Here is a 25,647-nt window from a genome sequence, read left to right as displayed (position 1 = left end):
TGGGTGGCAGCTGAATCCAAAGGAGTGAATGAAAACAGCCCAGGGGAAAGAAGAAAGAGAGGTGGGAAGGGAGGCACTGACATTTAAAAGGGGACTGCAAAGACAGGAAGAGGAGCCTATGAAGTCACCTGAGAAGGAGTGGGCAGAGGGGTGGGAGGGAAGTCAGGAGAATGCCATGTCATGGAAATGGGAGACATTTCCAGAATAGAAGGAGTTGATAATGTCAAATGCCACCGTGCATGCAGAGGTTAGTGATTTGGGCTAAAGAGTTAGACAGACCCATGTTCAAATTCTGGCCCCAACACTTGATAGCTGGGTGAACTTGAGCAAAATGGATCCATCTCTACACCTCAGTTTCCTTGTCTGTGAACTAGGAATGACAATTATGCCCGCATCACAGCGTTGGTGGGAAGGATAATTAGACCAATGTAGTGTGCCCAGCACAGAGTAAGTGCTCAATGTTAACCATTTTTATTAGATAAGCATTGAAAGGCACCTTTCAAGGAGAGCCCTCAAGAGCCCACTGGTGCCCACTGCATGGCGTTTTAGAGGCGGGGGTATGGAAGTCGGGCTGTAAGTAAAGGGGAGTGTGAGAGGAAGAGAAGTGGAGTCTCTACTCTAAGAACCTAGATATGAAGGGAAGACAGGAGACGGAAGAGGATAGGCAGTTCAGGAAAGATTTTTTTCAGGATGAGAAAGTTTGGGGCATGTTCTCTGGATGAGGGAAAGAGCCAGTAAAGATAAAGATAGTCTTTAAATGTGAAAAGGAAAGAGAAACAGTTCATGGATGAAAGGGGTCCTGGGAAGATGGGCACAAGCCCTGCTGGAGGGGTCAGCCTGGGATGGTGGTCCTGGCTTCTCTTCTGAGCCAAGAAGGAAGGGCATGAGGCTGACTGGGGACCTGGATGAGTCTACAGGTGGGCTGACAGGAAGGCGAAGGAGTCCTGATGGTTGGCCCACACTGTGAAGAACGAGGTATGATGAAGGCACTGGCATTTAGTGAGACTAGATGAGTGGGGAGAGATCAGTGTGAGACAGGGACTCAGGGGTGGGATGGGAACCCATGCAGGTGCCCACAGGGCGTTGTTGAGGTGGGGGAGGCTGGGCTCAGTCATAAGGTGGGAACAAAGGGAGGAGACAAAGCTCCATAAAGGAACAAGATCTCTGAGTGGAAAGAGGGGTTCTGGAAGAAGGTTGAGGGAGAGCTGGAGTCCACTGGGAGAAACAGCATCTCAACAAAAGAATTGGGCATCCAACAGACACCTGCTCAGCTTCCCCTGTGTTTGTGCCAGGGGAGCACCAGGCTGTCTGGAGAGTCCCTGCAGCCCCTTGTTCTCCTGCAAACAGGCTGACATTCCAATCCTAAGGTGCCCTGGGCTCCCAGCCCCTGATGGATCATTCCCCTTCCCCACACTCTATACAGAGGAGCCACAGGCAGGCAGAGGGAGGCAGACGGGACAGCCAGGGCACGCTCTGCTACACTGCAGGGTTCCTGCTCCATAGCCGCTGCGGAGCTGCTGGCTCCCCTGCAGGACACTGTGAGGTGCATATTAAAAAGAAAGCCCCCAGAGAGGTCAGGGCAGCCCTGGAGAAGTAGCAGGGAGCAGCGGTGTGGTGGCAAGGCTCCAGGGATGGAAGAAGGGATGGTGTTCTCTTCTTGGCCTTTGCTGCTGGACTCCTCAATTCCCAGCTGAGAAAACCTCTCCACTCAGGGAGGGGGCAATCCAAGGCCAACCCAGAAGTCCTGAATCCTAGAAGTCTCCAACCTCCCCTCTGTGTCTCACCCCTTCCTGCTTCTACTTCCCATTTGTCCCTTGAGCTTTTGTAAGTTCCCCACCCAGGAGAGCCCTAACATGTGCACAACTTATCAGAAAGGTCTGTGACACCCAAAAGACACATGCAAGCTCAATTCTCCACACCTTTGAACATGCTATAGCCTCTTCCTGGAACACTCTTAATCCTAGAACTTCTGCACTTGACTAATTCCAACTCCTCCACTGAGATTCTGCTCAGGCGACACTCTTCCTAGAAGTTGCTCTGGGCAACCCCTGGCCAGCATCACCCCAGGTGGGTGAGGTGCCTCCTCTGGGCGACCATGGTTCCCAAGGCTCTCTCCTAGCACGGCCTCATCACAGTGTATTCTATCTGTTTCCTTGTCTATCCCACCCTTAAACTGTGGTCTCCTCCCAAGCAGCATCTGTGTCTTCATCTTTGTATCCCAGAATCCAGGAAATGCTCACTGAATGAGTATGATGTGGATTAACTACGTGGAATGTGGGTTTGAGGGATAACCATAAGTCTACTGGACTTCTAGAACTTCTCTAGACGTTTCCTCCTAAAACTACAGGAGGGCTCAAGAGAACATGTCAGGGGATAGGGGAGGGAGGCCTGAGGCAGAAAAGAGGAAGCCTGACGGCAAGAAGAGCCCCTGGCCCCATCTTAATAAGATGGAGAGAGGTCAGTGTGAGATGGACAAAGGCTCCATAGGAAGAAGGGGTCAGAGCTCCTAGCCTCACCTGCAGACACCACAGAGGTGGTTAAAGAGGACAGGACAGCATACCAGTTGAGACACAGGCTCCCAGAATCTTCCACAGCCTCATGGGTGTCCTGCAGGTACCCCAGAATGGCAAACACCAGCAGAGGCACATTCTGGAAATAACTGACCTTCATAATCAAACACTATCTGGACCACCCAGATTTAAGCAGTAAAGAGGTCTGGAGAAGGCCTGGGGGCAGGAGGACTGTTTCCAACTGCTGACCTCAAATCTAAGGGAAGCCACAGCCGGGGAGCACCACGCTGTCCTGTTCACCACCTACCCTCAACCTCATTCTGCCTCCAGCCTCACAAGACAAGAGGCCAGCACACCTTGTTCAAAACAGCACATCAAGGAAAAGTCTTCCTGGCACTGACATCCAACACCAGGATAGAAGGGCCCCTTCACTGCACAGATGGGAAACTGAGATCCCAAAAGGGGCTCAAAGTGATATAGTAAGGCAGGGCAGAGCCTCCTTGCCTCCAGACCCAACATCACAGGAACAGCTGGCTCCCATCCAACCCCTTCCACAGTTCCCTGGGTGACAACATTGATGAGGGCTGAGGACCCTTTCCCCACCCCAACCAAAGCCTCACCTGCAGATAGTGATAAGTCCTGGCTTTGGCCTTGGTCTCCGGACCCAGGAGCCCCTTGCCTGGCCCGGCCCCTGGGTATCCATCCCGGCCCTGGCTGACCATCATGGTATGCCAGGCACTTCGCTTGACGGATTGTCCATCCAGTGACATGGACATGCCAGTGCAGGCAAGACAGCGGCCTTCCGACCCACCAGAGCGTCCCTTGAAGCTCAAGTCCCGGTAGGACCCATCTGGAGCCTCCAGGCAGAAGGGACCACCAGGCTCACCAGGGGGCCGCGCACCCGCCAGGAAGCCGCTATCACTGTCCAAGTTGTCATCGGAGCTCCACCAGCCCGCGGCCTTGGCCTGGTGCCGTCCGTCCCCCTTGCGGTCCTTGCTCTTGCTCCTCTTGCCATGCCGGGACTGGTGGTGGTGGTGGTGGTGGTGGTGATGGTGGTGGTGGGAGGTGTGGGGGCCTCCAGAGCCCGGGCCAGGGTAGCTGTCTCCCCCGGAGCCACCTCTTCCCTCAGCCTTGGGCCCATTATAGTCCCGCTTCCCTGGAGCCTCCAGAGAGTGGGACTTGGCAAACAGCTTCTGCACAGAGTGAACCAGGTGCCGGATACGGCTGGGACTCTCGCTGCGGGCCTCGGGGGCAGTGCCAGGCCCTGCCCCTGGCCCGGGCCCGGCCCCTGCTGGACCTCGCTGGTATGGCAGCGTGTGGAAGCCATCTTGTTGAACTGGCAACTGCTTTTCAAATTGGTCCAGAAGTGTGGGAGGCAGGCGGGGGGCACCCTTGCCCTGTGGGGGGCCCACACAGTCTTCACAGGTGTCGAAGGGGCCCTGGCCAGGGTACATCCTGGGGAAGGTGCTGCTACCCCCCCCAACCCCGGCCCCTCCTGGCCCTCCCTCAGAGCCTACGGATGGCCCCTCGCTCAGGCTCAGGGGCCCTTCAGGAGAAAGGTGTCCCAGGCCAGCTCTTGGGGCACAGAAGCGGGGCTCACTGGAGAAGGCCTCCCCGGAGCCCAGCAGGTATGGGGCCCTGGCAGCAGGGCCCACGTCCATATGCTGCTGGTCAGCAAAGCGGGCTGGGCGGGGATGGCTGCCTCGGTCGCCATGATAACCCCTCATGGCCTCAGCAAGAGCTCTTCATAGTGTTGGGGGCCAGGCCCCAGAAATCTCCTGAGAAAATAGGAAGCAATGGGATTAGAACTGAACAGGCCACTTTACCTAAAACTATCTTTTGTTAGGTATTCTTATGTCTCTTTAGGTAACGCATATCAATTTACTGTGATTAATTGTACTATCTTTCCAAAACTGGGCTTAACATCCTTAAAACAGTCATACCAGACAAAGATGCTCAAAAGAGCACAAAATAACATCATCATTCATCAAATGCAGCAAATAAGATAAATACTTATTCACAAGAGGAAATGCCCTCATCTAACGGGGTTTTTAGAAATGCTTAGGTAACCAAAAATAAAAAGATACCCATACAGACGTAAAAAGAATATTCAAACACTAGTGATTAGGTGAACTAGCTTTTAACTAGCTGACTTGAGGCGAAGTGATCCAGAGCCACATATATGTCCCATCCCGAACTACCACTGCTGTGAGGAGCCAGGCCTCAGGGTCACAGCTTCCAGCAGCAGTAACCAAAAAGAACACTGGACCCAAATCTACATATCCGCCATGATTCCGCGGGAAAATCCCTCCCCTTCCTTCCACACCCAGCTCCTTCCATCTGGCTGCAAGCTCATTCTCCCTCCCCCCAGGACTGAGATAGGAAGGGATAACCTGAGATGACTCCTCCTTCCTCTTCCGGGTTCCAAATATTTCCCAATGAAATTTCCCCTTCTGCTTTTTACCACCACCCTCATTCCAATGGAGAGGAGTCATGAAGGGAGGAGAAATCATAAAGAGGAGGAACGCTGGCTTTTTGAGCAGCATCTGAGTTCTAAACTGGGGTTGGAACCCAGGAGTTCCTCCTCCCAGGAACAGTGGGCTGGCAGGGAAGAGAGGTGATGGAGAGAAAGCATTGGAACCAGTGCCCCTGGCCCCCATCCCAGGCTTGCCAAGGCTACGGGACAGAGAGGTCAGCTCTCAGCAAGATCTGCCTCCAATCAGGACTCCAGAGCTGCCAGGACAGGAGCTACAGCAGGAGGGGGTGCCAGCAGGAGGGACAGGGACTGAGGAGCTGGCAGACGGTGCCCTCTCTCATCCTAGACCAGGCTCCTGGGCCATCTGCTGACTATGAAGGGATGACAGCCTCAAAGACTCCAGACAGCCGCACCACCAAGGCTCATCCTCACTTCCTCCCCTCCACCACCTCCCCACATCCACCATGTTTCAGGCTTCTTCCAGATCCTACTCACAGCTCATCTCTGAGCACTTGCTATGTACAGGTACTGTGCTTACCTAATATTCTCTAATCCCACTGAAATCCTGTTTGCAGACATTATCGACATTTACCCATGAGAAAACTGAGCTCAAAATGGTGAGGTCACAAAGCCAGTAAGTGGGTGAGTCACACTGAATCAAGTTTCAAACCCAAGTTATTCTGATTTGAGAACCCCATCTCCCAGACTCTCCTACCACTCACCATCCGGGGTGTCCCATCCTTGGTTTCAGGATCCACACCACCAGGCAGAATCCTAACTTCAGAAGGCTCAGGACCACTGGCTCCTGACGGGAAAGAAAAGGGTTTGGTAAGCAAAGAGGAAAGGAGATTCTCCTGGAGTCCTCAGGGGACTAGTCTCTGGTCTTGACAGTTTCTCTGCCCAACTCCCCACACTAGGACTGATTGGATCCCCCATAATGCAGAGCCTTTGGACCCTGAGGGAAATGAAGTTGGCTTCATTATGCAAATACATGCAAATGAGCTTGCAGGTTGGACTACCTCCAACTGCAGGTGTCTGTGTGATCTGTCCATGGTGCTGAGCCACTGCATTTTTTTTTTCATTGCCCTCAAATATGATTCCATTCCACAAGTATTAATTGAGCAGCTACCATAACAAGACTCTAAGTGAGAAGTGTATAGAAGTGATTTAAGTGTGATCCCTGTCATGGAGAGGCTTATATTCTAACAGGGGAAAAACCTCTCACATGACAGGGTTATCTTAGGTCTCTGTATTTTCGCACAAGCTGCTGCTTCCTCCTAGAATCTCCTTTCATCCGCCCCCTAACCCATTCCCCTGCCTAACACTTTCTCCTATTAAGCCCCAGCTTTCCTTAAAGACTTTCTGTACTTTTATTTTGCTTATGTCTCTCTATTGGGCTTTTTTAACACCTTGGGTTCCCCCATGAAAGCAGCTATCACACTGCACTGAAATTGTTTCAGTTTCTGTCTCCCCAACTAAAATCTGATCTTCTGCAGAGTAGGAACCAAATCCTATATCCCTGGATACACAGCATCTAAGTCAGGGCTTTGCCCAGAGCTGTTCTTCAATAAATGTTCACTAAGAAGATGAACAAATGACTGTGCTGGAAAGAGGTACCAAAATATTAGGCCAGTTCAGATAAGGGCAAGGCCTGATCCAATAGAGGGAAATTGAGGAAGACTTCCCAGAGAAGAGTGGGTTTGAGATGAAGAACAAGATGGCTGTGTGTTCCACATACAAAGGTGGTAGGGGAGAGAGAATTTCCAGTGGAGGAAACAGTAGGCACAAAAGCAGAAGAGATGGGCAAATAAGGAATTCTGAGGGTTAGGCTGGGAGAGTTCCAGCAGACATTTAGGGTTCGGAAAACACTGGGAAGATATGGGAGAGAGAGTCAGAAAGGAAGACGACTCTGAAGTTTGCAGCAGCCGTGACTGGAAGACTAATGATGCCATTATTAGACACGAGGATGTCAGGAGGAAGCGCTAGCTTTGCAGGCATGATTAATAGTAGTGTAAGAGACATAGTCAGACAACAAGAAGAACTTCCTGACCCTGAGGGATGCAAGACATGGAGACGACTGTGAAGTCTCCTGGGAATCTTCCATAGAGGAGAGGGTAGGACATGCCCAGACCCTGGCCCACCCTATGGTCTGAGCTGGAGAAGCCGCTGGTTATCCTCCCTGGAGGGAAACTGGGTTGAGCTCACAGATATCAACTGTCTGGCTCTAGATGACAATTCTCCTCCTTTGCCCCTCTCTGAGGAAGCAGAGATGATTTCAGAGCAAAATGGCCTCTCAAGGAGTTCTTGGAAAACCACCTAGAAGCATGTCTCTGCCTTGGAAAGAAGCTTGATAGCTTGGTCTTTCATCCATGGCATGGTCCTCCTCCTCCTGCCCTAGGCAGGACCCATGTCTGAGACACCCAGCACAGACGACCACTTTGACAGAAGCCCAGACCATCCCATTTGCTTTGTCTGTGGCCACATCAAGCTGATGTGCTTCCCAGTGGTGGACATTCCCAGGTCCCCCATCCCCCCACCCAACACAGGCACTGCTGCCAGCCACTGAGCCTTCATCAAGATCTTATCAAACTTCAGTCTCTTTAGCATCAATCCATGTTCTCCCAGCTCTAGTCTCAGAGGAGAGGGGCCCCTGTATTTGTTCATCTCCAGACAAATCACCTCGACTCCCTTACCCAAGTCTTAAAGGGCAGCATTGTCTAGTGGAAAAAGCACAAGCCCTGAGACCAGAAGGTGTGTAACACTAGATAATGACCTACCATCTCTAAGTCTAACAATACCTCCTAACCCATCTCCCGGGATTTCAATACCAAGTGATACAGTGTATATGAAACCACTCAATAAACACACCAAAAGATGACACAATGTAATCCCTCATGGAAAGCTTTCATTTTGGATTTCCAAAATCCCCCATGTCCAAATACTAAACGATATAATCAAATCCAAATGACTGAGGGAAGAAGATATCCAATTTATGGATTTCCTAAAGAGAAGAGTTAATTGACATAAATTTAATTATATAGGCTTCCTCCTATATATCAGGCTTTGGATCACATTCTTTCTGCTGCCACCCCATTAATAAACATAATCAATAGGAAGGGAAAACAAGTGAGGAGGGGACCAATAATTTGATCCACCACCAAGTTCTATGGATTTTGCTACCTAAAAATAGACCTGCCTACTTATTTCCCTATCCACCAAATCACTGTCGGCTGACTAGCTAAAACTCACTCCCAACATCCTTTCGCCTTTCCCAGCCTCCCTTGTACCGTGAGGCCACATGATTCACTTTTAGCTAATGATACATATATAAAAAATCTGATGAGGGTTTCTGAAAAGATTCTGCCTTTATAATAAAAGGGTCAGACCTTGCTAGTACCACCCTTCCTTCCTTTCTTTTCCGCTTGAATACAGTCATGATGCCTGGAGCTAGGGCAGCTGTCTTGCCACCATGAGAGAAAGGCCTGGAGTATCATAGAAATGCTAGCCCTGGAGTCACTGAGCCATGGAAACAACATAAGCAGTTGCCTTCCTCTGGGCCTAAATGCAGTAAGCAGTAAACTCCTCTTTATTTAAACCACCATTGGCCAGATCTTCTGTTATCTGCAGCAGAAAGCACTGCTAACTAATCCAACTACCTCGGAACATCATCTCCTGTCTGGACATCTGCAAAAGCCTCCTAAATGGTCTCCCTGCTTCTGTTTTTACCCTGCTCCAGTCCAAATGGTCATTTGGAAACACAAATCTGATCATGTCACTTCTCTGCTTAAAACTCTCCATTGGCTTATTGATGTTCTTAGGATAAAGCACCTTACCCTGTCCAACAAGGCCTGCAGGCTCTGGCCCTTCCCGGGTTTCCAAAATCCTCTCACAACACGCTCCTGTCTTGCTTCCTCTGCTCCAGCCAGGCCGATCTTTTTGCAGTCCCATGATCCCTCCCATCATGGGGCCTATTCCCCCTGTCCAGAAAGCTTTTCCCACCCACCTCTGCCTTGCTAACTCCTACACATCCTTCAGATCTCAGCCCAGTTGTTGCTTCCTCAGGGAAGCTTTCTCTGGCCTCCCTGACTAGGTCAGATCTCCCTGCTGTTTGCTCTCAAGGCACGATGTACCTCTGTCGCTCTTCTATCATTACCATTTTCAATTTGTGTGATTCAGAAATTGTCTGTCTCTCCCATTAGAAGGTAAGCTTCGTGTAAGGGCAGGAATTTCATCATCTTATTCACTGCATTTTGCCTCCACTGCTGGAACAATGCTTGGCAGATGGCAGGTGTTTGTTGAGTGAAAGTGAGCCTGGGCAAAGAACGAGACTCTTTCTCTTACTACATGTTAATTCCCACAACCATTCCAAGGGATAGATATAATCCCCACCTCCCAATTTACAGAAGAAGAAACTGAGGCCTGGAGAGGCTGACTGACAGGCCCAAGGTCACAGAGTTGGTGGCACACCAGGAATTCAAGGCCAGTGTAGCCTCACTCCAACGCCTCACTTAGCTTTTCTGCTACCTGTGCTGCTGCCCAGGGAAGCCAAACTAATTAAACGCCATTCTGAAGGAACACAGTAATGAAAGTGAATTTGTTTGCGGGGAAAAAAAAGGAAACAAACAAATAAAAGCCTCACACATACCACACACTCTAGAGGTAACCAGAGTGTGGTACAGCCTTTGCCCTTGGGTGGTAAGGACTGCATTTGTTCCAAGTCCAAGGTCAGATAAACACAGAAGCTCCCTGAAACCCTCTGACAACTCTGGGTGCTGGTGTTACCTTCCCCCATTTTATTGCACCAAGTCATCTATCTACTATCCCAGGACACAGAGAGCTGCCCAGACGGTGAACCTCCAGGCCCAGGGAAGCAGCCACTTTGGCGATTGCCTATGGCTGGCTGGGAAGTGAGGAGTGAAGGAGGCTTGGGAGGGTGCCGTGTGTGACAAATTCTCTGATGCAGCTCGCATCTATCTGGGATTGGAAGAAGTGGCACACATGCCGTCACCAAGAAATTACCCAATTTAGCACCAACTACACAATCCAGCAATTAGTTTCTTAAACCGGAACTTGCTGGGGGCTGCCAGGCTGGCAGGGTTGTTGTTACAAATCTCACTGGGAAACCAGCTGTGTAATTCGCCAGGAGGTTGTCACTGCCCCAAGCAATTACCTTCCAGAAAAAGAATGGAAAATGGAGGAAGGAAAGGGCTGCAGAAGAAGGAGTCAGAGTGTTTTCTCTTCCGCTCCCCCAGGGCCCCGCCTGGCCGAATCAGCTGGTTTTCCTTTCCTGAGACCTAGGTGACTCCCAGACTCCCTGGATCAAGGCAGTTATTGGTATTGCCTCTGTCGTCAGACTCTCTGGGTTCAAACCCCTTTCCATTCACTGATTCCCTGTGTGTACTTGGGCAGGTGATTCACCTATTTTCTCTTCCGCACAATGGAGATAATGTTAGAGCCATCTGAATGGGATGACTGATACGACAGTTAACGAGGTAAAGCATACAATGCTGCACCTGGCACATGGTGACACCTCAGGAAAGGCAGCTATCGGTATGTGCACTCTCATTTTTATGACTTCCTCCACTGGTTTACAGTGTGACCTTGAGTAGGTCACTTAATCTCGCTAGGACAACTATATGAGAACAAAAGTATTCTACTGGGGGAAAAGCAGTTCTTACTCAAGACTGTCCACACCTGGCCACCCAAGTGTCCAGGTGCATTTGACAAAGGCCAGTGTCTCAGAGTTTGGCACAAAGTGATGCTTTGGGCTAAGATAAAGATTCCAGATAAAGATAAGATAAAGATAAAGATATATTAACTGATTCATGCCTTCCCCGAGAGGTGTCTGGAAGAGCTACAAGCTGGACGTGATGGTCCAGATGACAGCCAAGGGGTACAGTTGCTCTCTTGCTGGGGATCAGCCTTCTTTAGTCCCCTCACATTGGAGCCTGTGAGGTCATCCCCATACCAGTTCCAAAGAGCAGAACTTACATCAACTGAGGCCTGGAGCTCATTTGCTGCTCTAGGCCTGGGCTCCTTCACACCTGTGCGTGAGCCATGTGTGCCCTTGGGACCCCAAAGTTTCAGACTTTGACTTTCCATCCCATTTCTCTGTGTCAACCTAACTCAAGTGGCCACAATTCTGCCTCAGTTTCCCAGTCCAGTCCGCCACCACCCCCTATCCTGACAGCAGCTTGAGGGCTGGGGCCCTATATCCACTGTGAAGGAGCCAGCTAGCTACTAGGGAGCCTTAACACAGAGCCTCTGACCCGTAGCCCAAGCTCCCACGCCCATCAGAAGGCATCCCTCCCCCAGCCCCACCTTTTCCTGCATCCAGCTCTGCCTGAGCTCCCTTGACCATCTCAGCACTGTTTGCTCAGCTGCCCTCGGCAGGATTTCTGTAGCTAGGCAGGGGCCCTCACTCCCGGCCTGTCTTAACCTCAATACCCAGCTCTGTTGCTGAGACTCAGCATGCCTTGTGCCCAACACCTGCTCTTAGGACCCAAGAAAAACCTCTTCCTCTCACTGACCCAGAGAGTGGAAAGAAGGAAGGAGGAACAAAACAGGAGGAGGGAGGTTTGGGATCTTTTTCATTCACCTTTATTACCTTATTTAATCAACTCTTCCTGAGAGTATAGGGTAGGAATTTTACAGAAAATGGGCTTACTGTTCCAAAACACTTGAGACATTTAGGAAGATCCAAGTCTAAATCCATCTCCTGACCCACTGGACAGTGCTCAGCCTGTGAATAACCCACACTCCCTATAATCTCTTTGAAAATCCCACCTCAGGGGGCTTTGTACTTGATGTCCTCTCTGCTGGAACACTCTGCCCCAGATACTCCCATGGCTTCCTCCGTCTCATCTTTCAGGCCTCAGCTCAGAGAGGCCTTCCCTGACCACTCACTAACTAAAGTCGAGCCACATCCCCCCAGGATCGCTCTACATCACCCTGTTTCATTGCCTTCAAAGCACTATTGTTCTTTGAAATTATTTCCTTTATCTATTACATGTTTACAGTATCTCTCCCCATAGCAGAATATAAGCCCCAGGAGGGCAGGGACTACGTCTGTCTTATATGCTGCAGTATTCTGAGCATCTACAATGCCCAGCACTAATAGGTGCTCAAAAAGAACCTACTGCTTGAATGAATGACTTCCCTTTCCACTCCACTCCTGTGCCCAAACATCCACAAAAAAAGGACCTCCACTCCTTTCCCTCTAAGGACTTTGGAGAGCCCCTGGAAGATCTGGCATTAGAAATCCAGCCACCAAACCCAGCCCTGCTCATCATGTTTATCTAGCCCTGTCAACTGGCAGATAAAGATGGTTCTCTTCCAGCCACATCTGGGTCTCTCCAGACTTGCCCCTTTGCACTGTTCAAGGAAGGCAGAAAGGGGAAAGAGGAATGAAGGGGGAAATGTTATCCTCCCCACACTGTGGAGAAGAAGGAAATCTCCCAGCCCCAAGTAGGTCTCTTCATTCAGACTCTCTGGGCCCCAGCTCCTCTCCTAGCTGGGGCCATGTGGCCAAGAGGGACCAGAAGCAAAGTTCAGGCTTCTCCCGGGCTGCCAAAGGCCCTATGAGACACAGTTCAGCCTGATCAGGTCTTATCCCCTCATACCCTCTAGTTGCAGCCACAGCCAACTGCTTTTGGTCCATTCTTCCCTTTCCGTCCACTGATCAACCCTCAGTCTGTTCTGCCTCGTCATATCCATGCTCCCCTCCCTGAAGGTCTCCAGGAACCTTCTTTGGGGAAGTCATCCCAGCCCATCCCTGAGACGCAGGACTCCCAAGACTAGACTCCTACAGGACCCTGGTCAGGGACAGCGAGCAAGAGAGACTGTGGATTCTGGATCTTGAGTTATACTGTTTGGGTTCATGCCCCAGGTCCACCAGTTACTAGACATGCAGTCTTAAGAAATTCCTTCATCTCTCTCTAATTCAGCTTTCAAATGGGGGCAAGGATGGTTCCTTTCTCACCACAATGTCACAAGGATTAAGATAACGTAGGTAAAGTGTCCAGCACAGGGCTGAAGGTTAGCTCCTGGCAACCAGGGAGAAACCACTAAAATGTGTGAGATTCCCAGATCTCAAAGGCCTTGCCTTTGAGAGCATTTCTCAGCCTCAGGCAGAGGCTGTAACCATTCCTGACTCAGGCACACATCAGAGATCCAGAACTCCGAAGACTCACTTGCTTCATGTTTCACCCCGGATTTCCTGTTTGCCTGAGTTCCTTTTGAAGACCTCCTACCCCTTGAGCATGCCAGAGACAGCAAAGCAGCCCCAGTGCCACAGACAGCGGCATCTGAGAGAACGAGGGGCCCTGGATTTACAGACCCCACCAACCCCTGCAGCTAGTGCTAGCAGCCTCTCTTCCAACCCCACAGATCTGGAAGGGAAAGCCAGTGACCTTATTTCTGGGTATTGGAAAGACAACCATCTGCTTCCAACCATTTTATCTCAGCCTCCCTGCATGACCATGAAAAACTTGTCTTACCTGTCTGGGTCTCAATTTTGCCGTCTGTAAGATAGGGAGAACAATACCTACCTCCTAAAGTTGTGGCAATGAGAAAATAAGCTGATCTGTCCAAGGCAACTGGCACATCTGTCTCCACATGTTGGTTTCTCTTGACTTTAGCATCCTAGCACCTTCTCATATTTGCACGTGTTTGATGAGACTTGGGCTGATGCTGCCCCTGGCCTCCAGAATGCTGCCCGACCTGAGCCTGCCAGGGCCATCAGAAAACAACAGGTAGACTCTCAAGCCCGTGGCAAGGGTCCACCAGGCAGCAGACATGACGTATCCTACTCTCTGGCCCAGGTGTCTGGTTCCTTCATGAAGTCCTGGGTTAGCACACTGGCGCTGCCTGCACCATGGCCTATCTTCTCTGGGCCTCTCCCACAGGGCAGTCAAGCACAGAGCTGGGCCCCATGGGGCCCCATGAGGTCTGCTTGGTTGGCTACCTCCTAGGCTCATGTGGTGGCACCTCCCATCCCTCAGCTCTGTCTGATCTTCCCCCAGCTTCCAGGGTATCTTAGCCCCTGCTCTCTTCTCTGTATTTCTGGACTTAGCAGGAGCCAGGACCACAGTGGGAGAGAATATGGGGAAAGGAGGCAGCACAGACTACAAGATCCTTCCATATGGAAAGCCTGTCCTCCCAACTTGGCCTCTGATGCAATTCGGATATACTCTCTTCCAAGAAACTTCCCCTAAGAGTGTTCCTCCCATCAATCCCAGGGCACAGTAGTTGCTAACTCCTCTAAGGTCCCATACTTCAACACAGCAGGGTAAATATTTGTTTGCAGGCTGTGAGCTCCTTAAAAACCAGGATCCGTCTGATCTATCTCTATATAAACAAGACCTGGCATACAGTAGATGCTCAGTAAGTTCAGGGTCAATAATTGAGCCATCAAGAAGTAGTACCCCTCTGTTGGGACAAAGAAACAGGGGGAGAAATGGGAGAAGGCATGAAGGAAATGACTCTCTGCAGCTGGACCAGAACTCCCCAGCAGGCAGAGCTGGTCCAGCGTGATGTGGGTTTCCAGAAGAGCTGGGAGTGTCCTGTCCAGGGAAGTATACAAGCTGAGGCTGGAGGGCCACTCTGGAGGATGGTATAGGATGGATTCAAGCACAGGACACATTTCAGGTCTTACAACCTCTGGTGCCTTTCAACTCTGAAGTATAAGGGTCAGCTCTTGCAATGCCTACAGTTGATCAGGCATTGCATTAAGTGCTTTAGGTATAATTCTTTGTGTAGTCCTTACAACCATCCTTTGCAGTAGGTACCATTATTACTCCCATTTTACAGATGAGGAAATTGAGGCTTAGAAATGTAAAGAAGATTGCCCAAGGTCACACAGGTGGTGGGTGATTTGAATCTGGGTCTAGTCCTGGCCCGACACTCTCAACCACTAGGAAACCAAGCCCTGGCAGGTCTAAAGCAACATATCTCTCTGACCAAACTGGTCTAATGAGATCACCAGATGGACCCCCAGTGTGCCCTGACTCATCACTCAGCCTCAGGAAACCTCCACCCCTGCCATCCCTTCTTCAACACAGCAGGGTAAATATTTCTTCTGTGCACATGGGCGTACCTGGTCCCAAGTCTGCTTATTCACAATTTAACACACGTGTTCTCCAGAAGCAGATTACCCAGCCACGCAGAGTCATCCAACACGACTCACATGGCATTTGTCCTCACACATCAAGTCATCATCACATAATGTGCACAGATATATACAAACCTGTTCCCACAAGGATTCATACATGTGCATTTTCATCCAACAGACACTGATGCTTGTGCACACAGAAATTCCACAGATACAGAACCTCACATACATGTTCACATGCTTATCCCCATACAACAGGTCTACATGTTCATTTCACAACACTTAGGCACCCACATCTGCTCAATGTCAAACACCAAATCCTACCCCAAGAAGAACTTTATCCATTGTTCCCAGATCCAATACTAGGCCCAGGTGAGCAATGATGCTGCCTCCCTCTGGGGTTAGCCAGGCAGCCCTAAGATGGGGAGATGGCTCAGCCTGCCTGTGATGGATGGAATTAATCTACTGAGCTGGAGAAACTAAATAATTAAATCCCTAATCACCCCCCAAGCCAGCCCAAGCCAATATAGCTGAGGGAGGGAGGGGGCTCTGAGGCCCAGACCAATATTCTAGGGAGGAGGAGGGGCTTGGAAAGAGAGGCACAGACAGAACACTCTAGGAGTGTTCTCTGGAAGGCAGGCAGGCAGACAGACAGACAGACAGACATGGCTCTCCAGTGCTACAGGCTCTCCCTCTCCACTTGGAAATGGAAAGACAGCCCCACCACTACCCACTAACACAGAATGAGAGGAGGGGCACAGTCCTCCTCCCACCCACCCCGGAGTCCTTCCTGCCCCTCCATGGAGTGCACTCTAAGAATGCATGGGGATGACGGACAGGACACAAAGTGCCCAGGGCCATGGCCATCAAAGGGGTGTGTCTGCCCAAAGCAGAGCTGACTAGAATCAGTCAGGCTCCGGCCACCCGAGGAACAGGCCCCTCCCCAGCCCAGCACATACAGATGGCAGGGAAGGACCCTCCACACAGGTGCATCTGCTTCCCTCAGGAAGTGGGTCCAGCATGTGACTAACAGGCTGAGGATGGAGCAGAGGCCTGGGCAGGGGGGCTCAGGGAATGAGCCTGGGAACAAGCCCCAGTCTGATTGGCTGATAAGTGGGTCATTTTCCTTTTGAAAAATAGTAAGAAAATGGAGAAGTAGGTCGGGCTCTCATCCTCTCAGCCCCAAGCACCATCCCCGACTTATGGGGTGGAGAGAGAAGAGGTCTGCACATGTGAAAGCCCCATCTCCCCCAGGATCCCAGTGGGCTCCCTTACCCCCTCCAGCACAGGAGGCCAAGGTCATCATCTCAGGACGTCCAAGGACATGCACTCAATGAGGCCAGCCCGAGAGCACAAGCCCCACCCTGCTCTGGGGGCCCTGGGCCAAGCTAGAGGGGTGGGGGCCCCCACACGCAGGACCCTGAGGAGACCCCTCCCATCCTCTTGTTTGTCGTGGTGCTTCCTCTCCTCTCTTCTCCTCCCTTTTCTCATCGTCCACGTGGGCAGAGTCGTTGCCATGACACCGCGGGCAGGTGGGCGGCTCTGGCGGCTGCTTCGGCCCAACCCCCGTGCTCAGAGCCCAGGTGGGAGGGGAGCGGCGGCAGCGCCCCCGCCTATGGTCCAGATGAGAGGAGGGACTGGCAGAAGGCCCCCATCATACACCCCAGAACCTGGAAAGGGCTTCAACTCTTGGAAATGAGGCAACCCGGGGACAGGCTTGGAGGTCTTGAGGAAGAACTCTCAAAGAGGATTTCAGGCAAGGATTTCAACAAAGGTCAGGGTGCAGCGTGGGCAGGGCTGACCCCCAACTCCAACTTCTTCCTCCTTGTCTCACCAGCCGCCTCCCAGCGTTCTCTAGGTACTAAGTTTCAGTCCCTTCACCCTAGAAGCTGAACGGTCCTGCCTGAGGTCTAACCTCAGTTCCTCATTCTGCAACACAAGCTCAATCCTCCAAGCTCTCTCCTGAGAGAGGAAATCCAGACAAAGCTGACTCTCAGAGAGATTCCTCGCCTATCGCCAAACCCTCAGCCTGTCCTCTAGAAAGTGGATTCCCTTTCCTTGGGTGGGTGTCCCCACATCCCAGAACTCACACACCAGCCAGAGGAGCCATTCACTCCGAAGCTCATACTTGGTCAAGGCACCCACCTCACTAAGAAAAAGGACTGGAGTGGAACAGGGAGAGGAGGAGACAGGGAGAAAAGTGAGGGCTAGACAGTGGATGCTGTCTGAGGATGTTGTCCTGCCTCCCACCACATCTGGCCTCAGGAAGTCTGGGCCAGGCCTGAGCTCGCCAGCTCTGAGCACTCCTCTCAGGGTCCACAGGCCCTGAGACACACGTATCTCTAAGTCTCTGTGGCTCTGACTTCCTCAGACCATTTGCACTGTTCAGGACCATGTGCCCTACCCCTGCTCTCTTAGGCAGGAGCCCTGTATCACTGACCAAACAGAACCAGAAGGACGCTGCATGTCAGCCCTTTGCAGCCTGGGTGACAGGGACAGACGTGTGGGGTGGTGGTGACAAGATCCCAAAGGAAGGGAGACATCAGCCAGGGTGAGCTGGAGGGTGTCCAGCTTGTCACAGAGTGCTCATGACATGCATACCACCTATACATATAAAGACGCTTTTACGTTCTTCCTTAGCCTTCCTCGACTAAGACAGTAGATCTGGCTGGCTAAAATATACGTGCCTGCAGGCATGCCCATGTGTGGTGCCTGCATGTGTTTGCACATTATATCTCCTTTTCTCCACCTCCACTCCCAAGGTTCTCTGTCAGGCCGCCCTCATCCTAAGTTCTCATCAAAGCTCTTCCAACGGGTTCCTACCCGGCCTCCCTGCCTGGTATCTTGGTCCAGCCCGTTCCATTCCCCTGCCAATGTGGCCTACCCAAATCTGTTTATTCAACAACTATGTACTAAGTCCCTAGGAGCCAGGCACTCCTCTGGACATAGCAGTTACAGGAGTGAACAAAGCATTCTCATGCTCCATTCTCCGGAAGTTTATATACTAGTGGAAAGGGAGATGATGAACAAATATATGAAATAATGGAGTTGATAAGTGCTGATTGTTTTTTAAGGGAAGGGAGAGGACAGCAATGACAAGGGGCTATTTAAGAGAGACTGTGCGGGAGGCCTCTCCAAAAAAGTGACTTTTGAGCAAAGACTTGAATCAAGTGAGGGAGCAAGTCATGTGGGTATCTGGCGGGAGGGCATCTCAGGCTGAGGGAAAAGCTAGTACCACGGTCCTGAGGCGAGGCTGTGCTCGGCATCCTTGTGGAACTGAAAGGAAGCATTTGGAGGGGCGGCACTTGAGCTTGGGGAGGTCACCAAAGACTGTTTTACACACAGCATGTGGGTCACTCAGGCCCCACCAAGCACTTCGGATTTCACTCCAAATGAGAGGAAAGCCATTGGAATGGCACGGTCTCATCCTACTCTGGCTGTTTTTCACGGAGGCAGTATCTCCAGGGGAGGGACTGCCAAGGGTGGAGGTAGGGAAACCAGTTGAGACATTTCCTGTCACTGAAACACCTTTTCCTACTGCTGCCCACCTGGTGAACACCTGTTCAAGCCTTGGCTCAAAGGCCTCCTCTTCTGCAGATCCTTTACCAAACCCGTCCCTCCTCCACTCCAGAACTGACTAGCCCTTCCACAGGTCCCCGCTGTCCCCTATGAACTTATGGCCTCCTACTTTCCTTCACACTCCCCTTACTTGGATCCAGGTCTCTTACCTTCTCTAGATCGTAAGTTACCTGAGGTCAAGGCCTAGCTCCAGCACAGTACATGGCACATCACAGGCATAAGATAAGTGTTGGCTGAATGAATGGATAAATTGGGTAAGGCACATGTGATGGAAAAGGGACTATTTGTAGGCTGTTGTTAACCCGGGTGAGGTGCACATATATGCAGTCATGAGTTGCAATCAGGCCCGTATTAGCACATGTCCATGCATTTCTGCATACTCTTTCTATATGTATACGTGTGTCAGCATGTATCAACAAATCCTTGTATTGGTATGTACATTCATGTAGACTTGTTCATGTGTGTACATGTTAGAAAGTGCATTATGTTGATGTGCATATTAAGGCATAGACAAGTTATGCACATATGTACACGTACACACATATTGCCACATGCCCCTATGTGTGGGGCTGATGTGTGCACTTGGGCCTCCCTAAAATCCCTGCCCCTTTCATGCACTAAGCCAAGCTTGTTCTGCTTGATTCTTGAAACCTCTGTAGTAATGCTAATGCTCAAGCTCCTGAACTCTTTCCCCACATACACCTCTAAGCACCACAGCATCTGATCAGCCTTGAGCTCAGTCCCTTTACTCAGCGGTCCCCAAGGCCTGTAAAGGTTTCCTCTCTGCAAACGTCCTTTATATGAGTGGGGATGGGAAACAGTTGGGTCCCCATGACATGATGATTTGAGAGACCTCAAGGAGCCTGGTTTCTGAGGAAGAGCCACAGGCATCAGAGTGGATCAAGTTCAAGTTTGTGGGAAAACAACGTCTGGACAGCCCCAGTGTTTAGTCAGAATTTCTCTCTCATTCTTTCTGTCACACTTACTCACAAGAGGGACTCAACTTACGTACATATATTCACATGCTGTTAATTCAGGTGTGCATACACGTGTCCCCACATATATGCTCACATGCATGCTTACACTCTCATATACGCATTGTTGGGTGAGCACCTCCCCACCCCACAGGTTTAATTGAGTAATTGCCTTTATAGTCACATATATACATGGATGCCTACATAGAGTCATACGTACATATATACATGTATACATGCTTACACACACACAAACTCATAATGTGTACACATTCATACAGGATACTCACACATATGTATAGACATATACACAGCCACACACACACACACAGACTCACAGGCAGAAATATACTTGGACTAGAAGAGCAGAGATATCTAGCCCCTCCTCTGCCTTCTCTTCAAGGGACGTCACAGGTTTGCCTGTGCTCTCTCCTCTTGCCAGTCTCCCACTTCTTTCTGGAAAGTTGTTCCTATTATCAACAAGATATGCTGCACTCCTGGACACACCCCACTCCTACCCACTCTCAGAAAAAAAAAAGTCATTCCAAAAAAGGACTCTGTTATCCTCTTGTCCCATGCCTGGCATAACCAATATTTCCCCAGGAAACAATGAAGTTGGTGCACGTCAGGGTAGGTGCACCTTTTTCCACCAAAAGGCAACTCCACCCCCTATAGATATACAACTTTTTAATTCTAAAAGGGGAAATGAAGAGAAAATATCAAGGCCAGAGTGCTTCCTCCCAGTACCTCTGGGTATGGTCCACAGCTCCCAGACTCCAAAAAAGCTATTGGGACAGAAGAAGGAACAGTAAGAAAATCACCTCTGGACCCTAAAACCTCTCTTCTTCCCTAGAGGGCAGCTTCATGATGTTCAGTGAGCTCCTCCCATCCCAGTCAAGGGCCCCACCAAAGAGAGGGTAGACGTGGAGGCTTAAAAATGTAAGGGGGTGGGGATGATCTGGGCTCACAATAATAAAAGAAGCAAGTATTTAGAAAACAAGAGCTTAGCAAGGAGCAGGGGGGCAAGCTAAAGACATCTCCCAGCAGGAAAGCAGCTGCTGGAACACTGGATCGTGAACAGCAGGACTCTCTACAGGGCCATGGAGAAGGGGGTGGACATCCAGCACTCCATGTGGGGGTGGAGGGGTGACTGCTTCAGGCAGTAGCAGCAGCTCCAAAGTAAAGTCTTATCAAAGCTGTTATGTAACCAAGGGAGCTGAGTGGAGCACAAACACCTCCCCTCCCCAAACAGGCACCCACACCCACACCTACCACCTCCCAGCACCCACAGCAAAGGAAAACTCAGCTCCTCCCAAGCAGCTAGAGAAGGGAGGAATCATCTTGATGAGTTACATCAAAAACATGATGGGTGAGGGGCTCCTTATTAACTAGAAGTCACATCTGGAAAGGGATGAACTGGTTCAGTTTGGGGTCCCTAAATACCCCCTTTTTCTTGAACTCCCTGACACACCCAATTTTTGCCCAGCATCTGGAAACTTTCTCCTTCCTCTCCCCTCAAGAAGGATCCCATTTGAATATTTGATTGTTCTCTTGGGAATGGGAGGTGAAGCTGCCATCATCCCCTCCTGCCTGTTGTTCCCCCACAGTCTCATCTGCATGTCCTGACATTTGGCTCTCATCCCCCTGGGATGACAAGGGAAGGGACCTGGAGAAATAGATCGTTGCTCTATTCCCTTCAGATTAACAAAGATTGAACAGAAAAAATTGAGATGGTCTGGACCCTAAGTTAGTGGGGAAAAGATTTACAAAGATGCGGAGGATTGAAAGCCAGACCTCTATCCCCTAATTTGAATAGTTTTTTTCTCCCCCAGATCTTCTTCTTTTCCCATTGCCCTGTCTCTAGTAGCCTCCTCCTACTCTGCTCCATGGCACTGAACAACCCCACCCACTCCTTGAGTCCTTTGCTTGGAAATCTTCCTCCCCAACAAAAGTCTCTCCCAAATGCTGTTCTGAGCTGTGGTTGGGGTGGGCAAAGCATGAGACAGGCTTGCAGAATAATTCAGAGCTCTCATCATCTCTTGTCCTGAATTCAAAAGTATGGTGGGCAGGGGGATGCTATATGGTCAATCAAATTTTCCTGAACTCCTGAGCTCTACCCACCCCAGGCCTAACCAGCAAAACCTAAACTCTCTTCATCACAATCTGCCTTGAGCCTGAACTTCTGAAACCCAGTAGGAGAAAGGCTGGTGCCAGTACTCCTAAGCCTATTGCACCAAAAACTATCCAGGAGAGGAGAGCTCACAGCCACAACATCATCCTCCATCTCTACCCCAACACTAACAGTAGGATGATGTTGGAAAGGGAAGGGGGAACTGAAACAGGAAAAGAGGAGTCCCCTTCCCAAATACCATTAGTAACTGTGAGGACTAAAGCCAGAGGGAGGACCCCAAAATCTATCTTTCTATCCAGGGACTCTGTCCTTGGAAAGTGGGTCATCTGGGAGAATTTTTCTAGTGAGACCTCAGCACGGCCCAGCAGCCTTTCCATCATCGGGCCCCAACACAGCCCCATTCAAGACCCAGGACAGTTCCAAAGAGCAAATCTCACTGAGTCCCATTCAGCACTTGGGACAGCTCCCAGCCACAAGGCAGCCCGATGCCAGAAACGGAAGGCTTACCCCCACCACACACACTCTTCAGTACAGAAGCCCCTTTCCCCTGCCCCTCCCACACTCGCTCCCATCCACCGGAGGCACCTGGTACTCCTCCCTTCCCTCTCTGTCCAAAGAAAAAAGAAACCCAGACACGAGGCTTCCCTGAGGGAACCTAGAGAGAGGACCCCACCCACCTCCTTTCAGCCCTGAGCCTCTCAACGCCACTCACAGCTGGTTCTAAAACCACTTTCTTTCTCAACCACCACCCCAAAAATAAAAGAAATACTCACGTGGGGGCTCCCAGCCCTGTAGGCAGATGTGGTGGGGGGAGGCAGAGAGAGGTGGCTCCCCACACCCTGTTCTGAGCCCCCTTTCTGAAGGAGCCAGCTCCCATCTGGACTGGGGGGAGGAGAGACATGTGGAAGCACTGAGTGAGGGGAGGGGAGAAGGGAGAAGGGAGGAGGCAGGAGCAGGGGACTGCGGGGTGGGGGTGTCGGGATGGGGGCGAGGGAATCCTTTTTAATTTCATTCTCTCCCCATGTCTACATCAGCCCTGCAGGCTCAGCTCTTTAATATTTACACACAGGAAGAGAAGAAGATGAGAAAGAGCAGAGAGTGAGGGGGGCAGGGGATACCTGAGCTCAAAGGGCATAGAGGCAGGGGCCTTAGGGAGCTGGGAGCTTGGGGCCCCCACACCATCCCTGGCCCATCCCCATTATGAGCTCTTAACTGGAAGGAAGAAGGAACCCTGGGACCATTCTGTCCTTTTGTTAACAAGACACTTTGAAGCTGCATCAGAAAAAGATCAGATCCCCACCCACATACCTGGACACCCCCACAAACCCAGATTTCTTGGGTGCCTTATGTGCAGATGGCAGAGGCAGTATTCACGCACAAGCATGTTCTGATGCTTGTTTGCATATGAGCTGCTGTGTAAAAGCACGTGAACATGTCAGCTAGCATGTACAGGTTTATACAAGAATGTTCTGAGTGTATTCACATGTAACAGCCCATGCAGTCATATGCAAACTTATATAATCATATGTGTAGACCAGCCCCCAAGCAACCTCCCCCCAGCTTTCTAGCTAGAACCCCAAGGACAAGGCCACTTACCTCCCCAGACTCCCTTATTCACAGGCCCCTCCCTCACAGCCTCACTTTTTCTTTCTGTGACATGGGAAGAAAGGCTGGTTGGAAAGCATGCTGCATTTGAGCCCAGGGACTTGACAAGTTATTAGCAACGATGAGCTGGCAGCTCGTTACCATAACGATGGTGCCACCATCTCACCCCAGCTCAAACCCAGACTCCCCAGACGGCAGGAAGCCCGCTGAGCCAGCAGCCTTCAGACTGGGGGGAAGGGTAAAGAGGGAATCAAGACATAATGCTTAAAGAGTGGAGGGTATGCCACTGTTCTTTCAACCCCCACTGAGAGACAAAGCTTTGAATCCACCAAGTGGGAATCAAATCAGACTCTGGAAAGGTTTCCTGACCACGGGGATGGTAAGACACTGGAAGGGGGTCTGTTGAGGCCCCTCTAGACAAAAGCTCCTGTTGTCATTTGCTCCCTTCATCCCCTCATTTAAAGAACCTCTTCTACTGATCTTAGTAGATTAACAGAAAAACCATACAAATAAGAGGCCCCTCTATGAATTTTGGTTTTCCCTTCTGTAAAATGGGAACACTTATATTTATCATTTACCCCAGACTCGTGGAAGATTTAATCAGAAAGGGTTCAAGGGTAACCACAGACCCTCCCCAAATCAGACAAGTCCCAGAAGTTTCTCTTCCTAACAGGAACTTATAAAGTAAGAAACCATCAGGCCAGCTAGAGGCAAAATGTATCAGAAACTGGATGGGATGAAGAAAAATGGAGCTCAGCCAGCCCAAGGCCCAACATCAACTGAAGAGAACGATGTGAGGTGCCAGGCAGCAGCTGAAAGCAGGTGCTGCCACAAAAGAAAGTCTGGGAGTCTGGCCGGCAGCAGCTTCAGCCCCTCACCAGCAGGAATTAAGAGAAGTCCATGGCCTACCTCAGTGGTGGGCATGGCTAGGAATTCCCATTTCCAGGAATATCTGTAACTCCTTCTCTTTGGAAAGAGGTCCCAGGTTGAAGCATCTACAACCTTAAGGTTACTGAGTCTTTGTTTCTTCTCCCAAACTCCCCTCTGCTCAGTTTTGATGAGCAGAGGGTAGGGGTGGGAGTGGGGGTTTCCAGGCATGGAAAGCAACACAGAAGGCTGGAAAGTTCCTGGGTTAAGACTAGCCAGGAATCCACAGGTTTGCTGTGTGACCTTGGGCAAGTCCCCTCCCCTCTCTGGGCTTCACCTCACTTTATAAGTAAGAGGTTGGACCAAGTCAATTTTAAGGTTCTTCCCCTGGCCATCATTCTATAGCTACATACGAGCTCACTCCTTGGACGTGAGCCCCCTGGCATAAAATGCAGTGGGCACTGCCTGCCAGATCAGTGGGGCAGTAAGGGTGGGGGATGCGGGGGTTGTATCTGAGGCTGTTCATCCTATGTTCATGTTCCTTTTAGAAACACCTGCCACCCTAGCCCTCCCCGCTCCCTTTTTAGACCCTGATTCACTGCCAACTCACGAAGCCTCTCCCTTCCCTCCCTCCTCTCTTCTCCCCCTCTCTCGCTTTTAGGCCTTGGCAGCTGAGTGCAGAAGTAGCCCCAGCACTTAGGGAATGTTGGACTGAGGTGGAGGGCAGTGCCACCAGGGTCAGAGACAGTACCCCAGGGAGTACGACTCTCTGTCTCATCTTGGCCCAGCCGAGCTCTTTGGGTCACCAAAAGACCTGGGTTGGAGTCTTTCTGTACCACGACGAGCAGTATATGATTGTGGGGAATGCAATTCACCTCTTAAGCCTCCACATTCTCATCTGTAAATTGGCATTATATTAGGTTGAACCACATGAAATTGCTGTTTTTGTAGGCAAGAAACAAAAACAGTTGAATATTGGCAATTTCATATGACTTAACCTGCCCTGCCTGTTTCCCATGGCTGTTGGGAAGATAAGGAGAAAGAGTTGAGAGGGGAGCATTCTTCAAAAGCCCTGGACTGATATAAGGGCATTATTTTTTTTGTTGTTTCTTTTTTAATTATTATTACTTCAAAGGGCTTTCGCACAGACCCACCTGGAGCCAGTGGGCTGAACCAATGGCCCAGAACTTGGAAATTTGGGGCTTGGAAGTCAGGACACAGCCACCTGCTCTGATGACTAACAGGACAGAAGACTCCACCTGGCCTCCTCAGCTCCTGGCTCTAAAGGGCCTTTAGTGAAACATTACTGGGGTGACACAAGTTCCAGGCCCCAAGGAGGAGAAGCACACAGAGGCATACGTGCACACCAGCTCACCTCAGGCCCCACCACCTCC

At 50.6% G+C, this 25,647-nt stretch overlaps 1 protein-coding gene and 1 long non-coding RNA gene across 4 annotated transcripts in view; one reads left to right on the top strand and one right to left on the bottom strand.

Moving 5' to 3' along the window:
- The window catches only part of DLGAP3 (DLG associated protein 3), a 57,192-nt gene that overhangs the window by 30,355 nt on the left and 1,190 nt on the right, over positions 1 to 25,647 (bottom strand). The window contains exons 1-3 of one of the 2 annotated variants that reach the window (XM_072974822.1): positions 13,536 to 13,584; positions 5,709 to 5,791; positions 3,131 to 4,288 (exon numbers count right to left, since the gene is read on the bottom strand). In XM_072974822.1, coding sequence (XP_072830923.1) covers positions 3,131 to 4,237 — 1,107 coding nt within the window. In that variant the 5' untranslated portion in view covers positions 4,238 to 4,288; positions 5,709 to 5,791; positions 13,536 to 13,584. Of the gene's footprint in view, positions 1 to 3,130; positions 4,289 to 5,708; positions 5,792 to 13,535; positions 13,585 to 25,647 lie in introns of those variants that run through there. The other variant, XM_072974821.1, reaches the window with a different exon arrangement.
- Positions 16,698 to 24,398, top strand: LOC140700939 (uncharacterized). 2 transcript variants are annotated; one of them, XR_012079698.1, is made up of 2 exons: positions 16,698 to 16,853; positions 24,060 to 24,398. It is a non-coding gene; the product is annotated as an uncharacterized lncRNA (long non-coding RNA). The 2 variants fall into 2 exon arrangements; XR_012079699.1 differs by having other exon boundaries at positions 16,698 to 16,871.

This window comes from Vicugna pacos, chromosome 13, assembly GCF_048564905.1.
Source record: "Vicugna pacos chromosome 13, VicPac4, whole genome shotgun sequence".
Classification (NCBI taxonomy): Eukaryota; Metazoa; Chordata; class Mammalia; order Artiodactyla; family Camelidae; genus Vicugna; species Vicugna pacos.
Note: the sequence above shows the minus strand (reverse complement) of the source record. Positions and strands in the feature narration are given on the sequence as shown.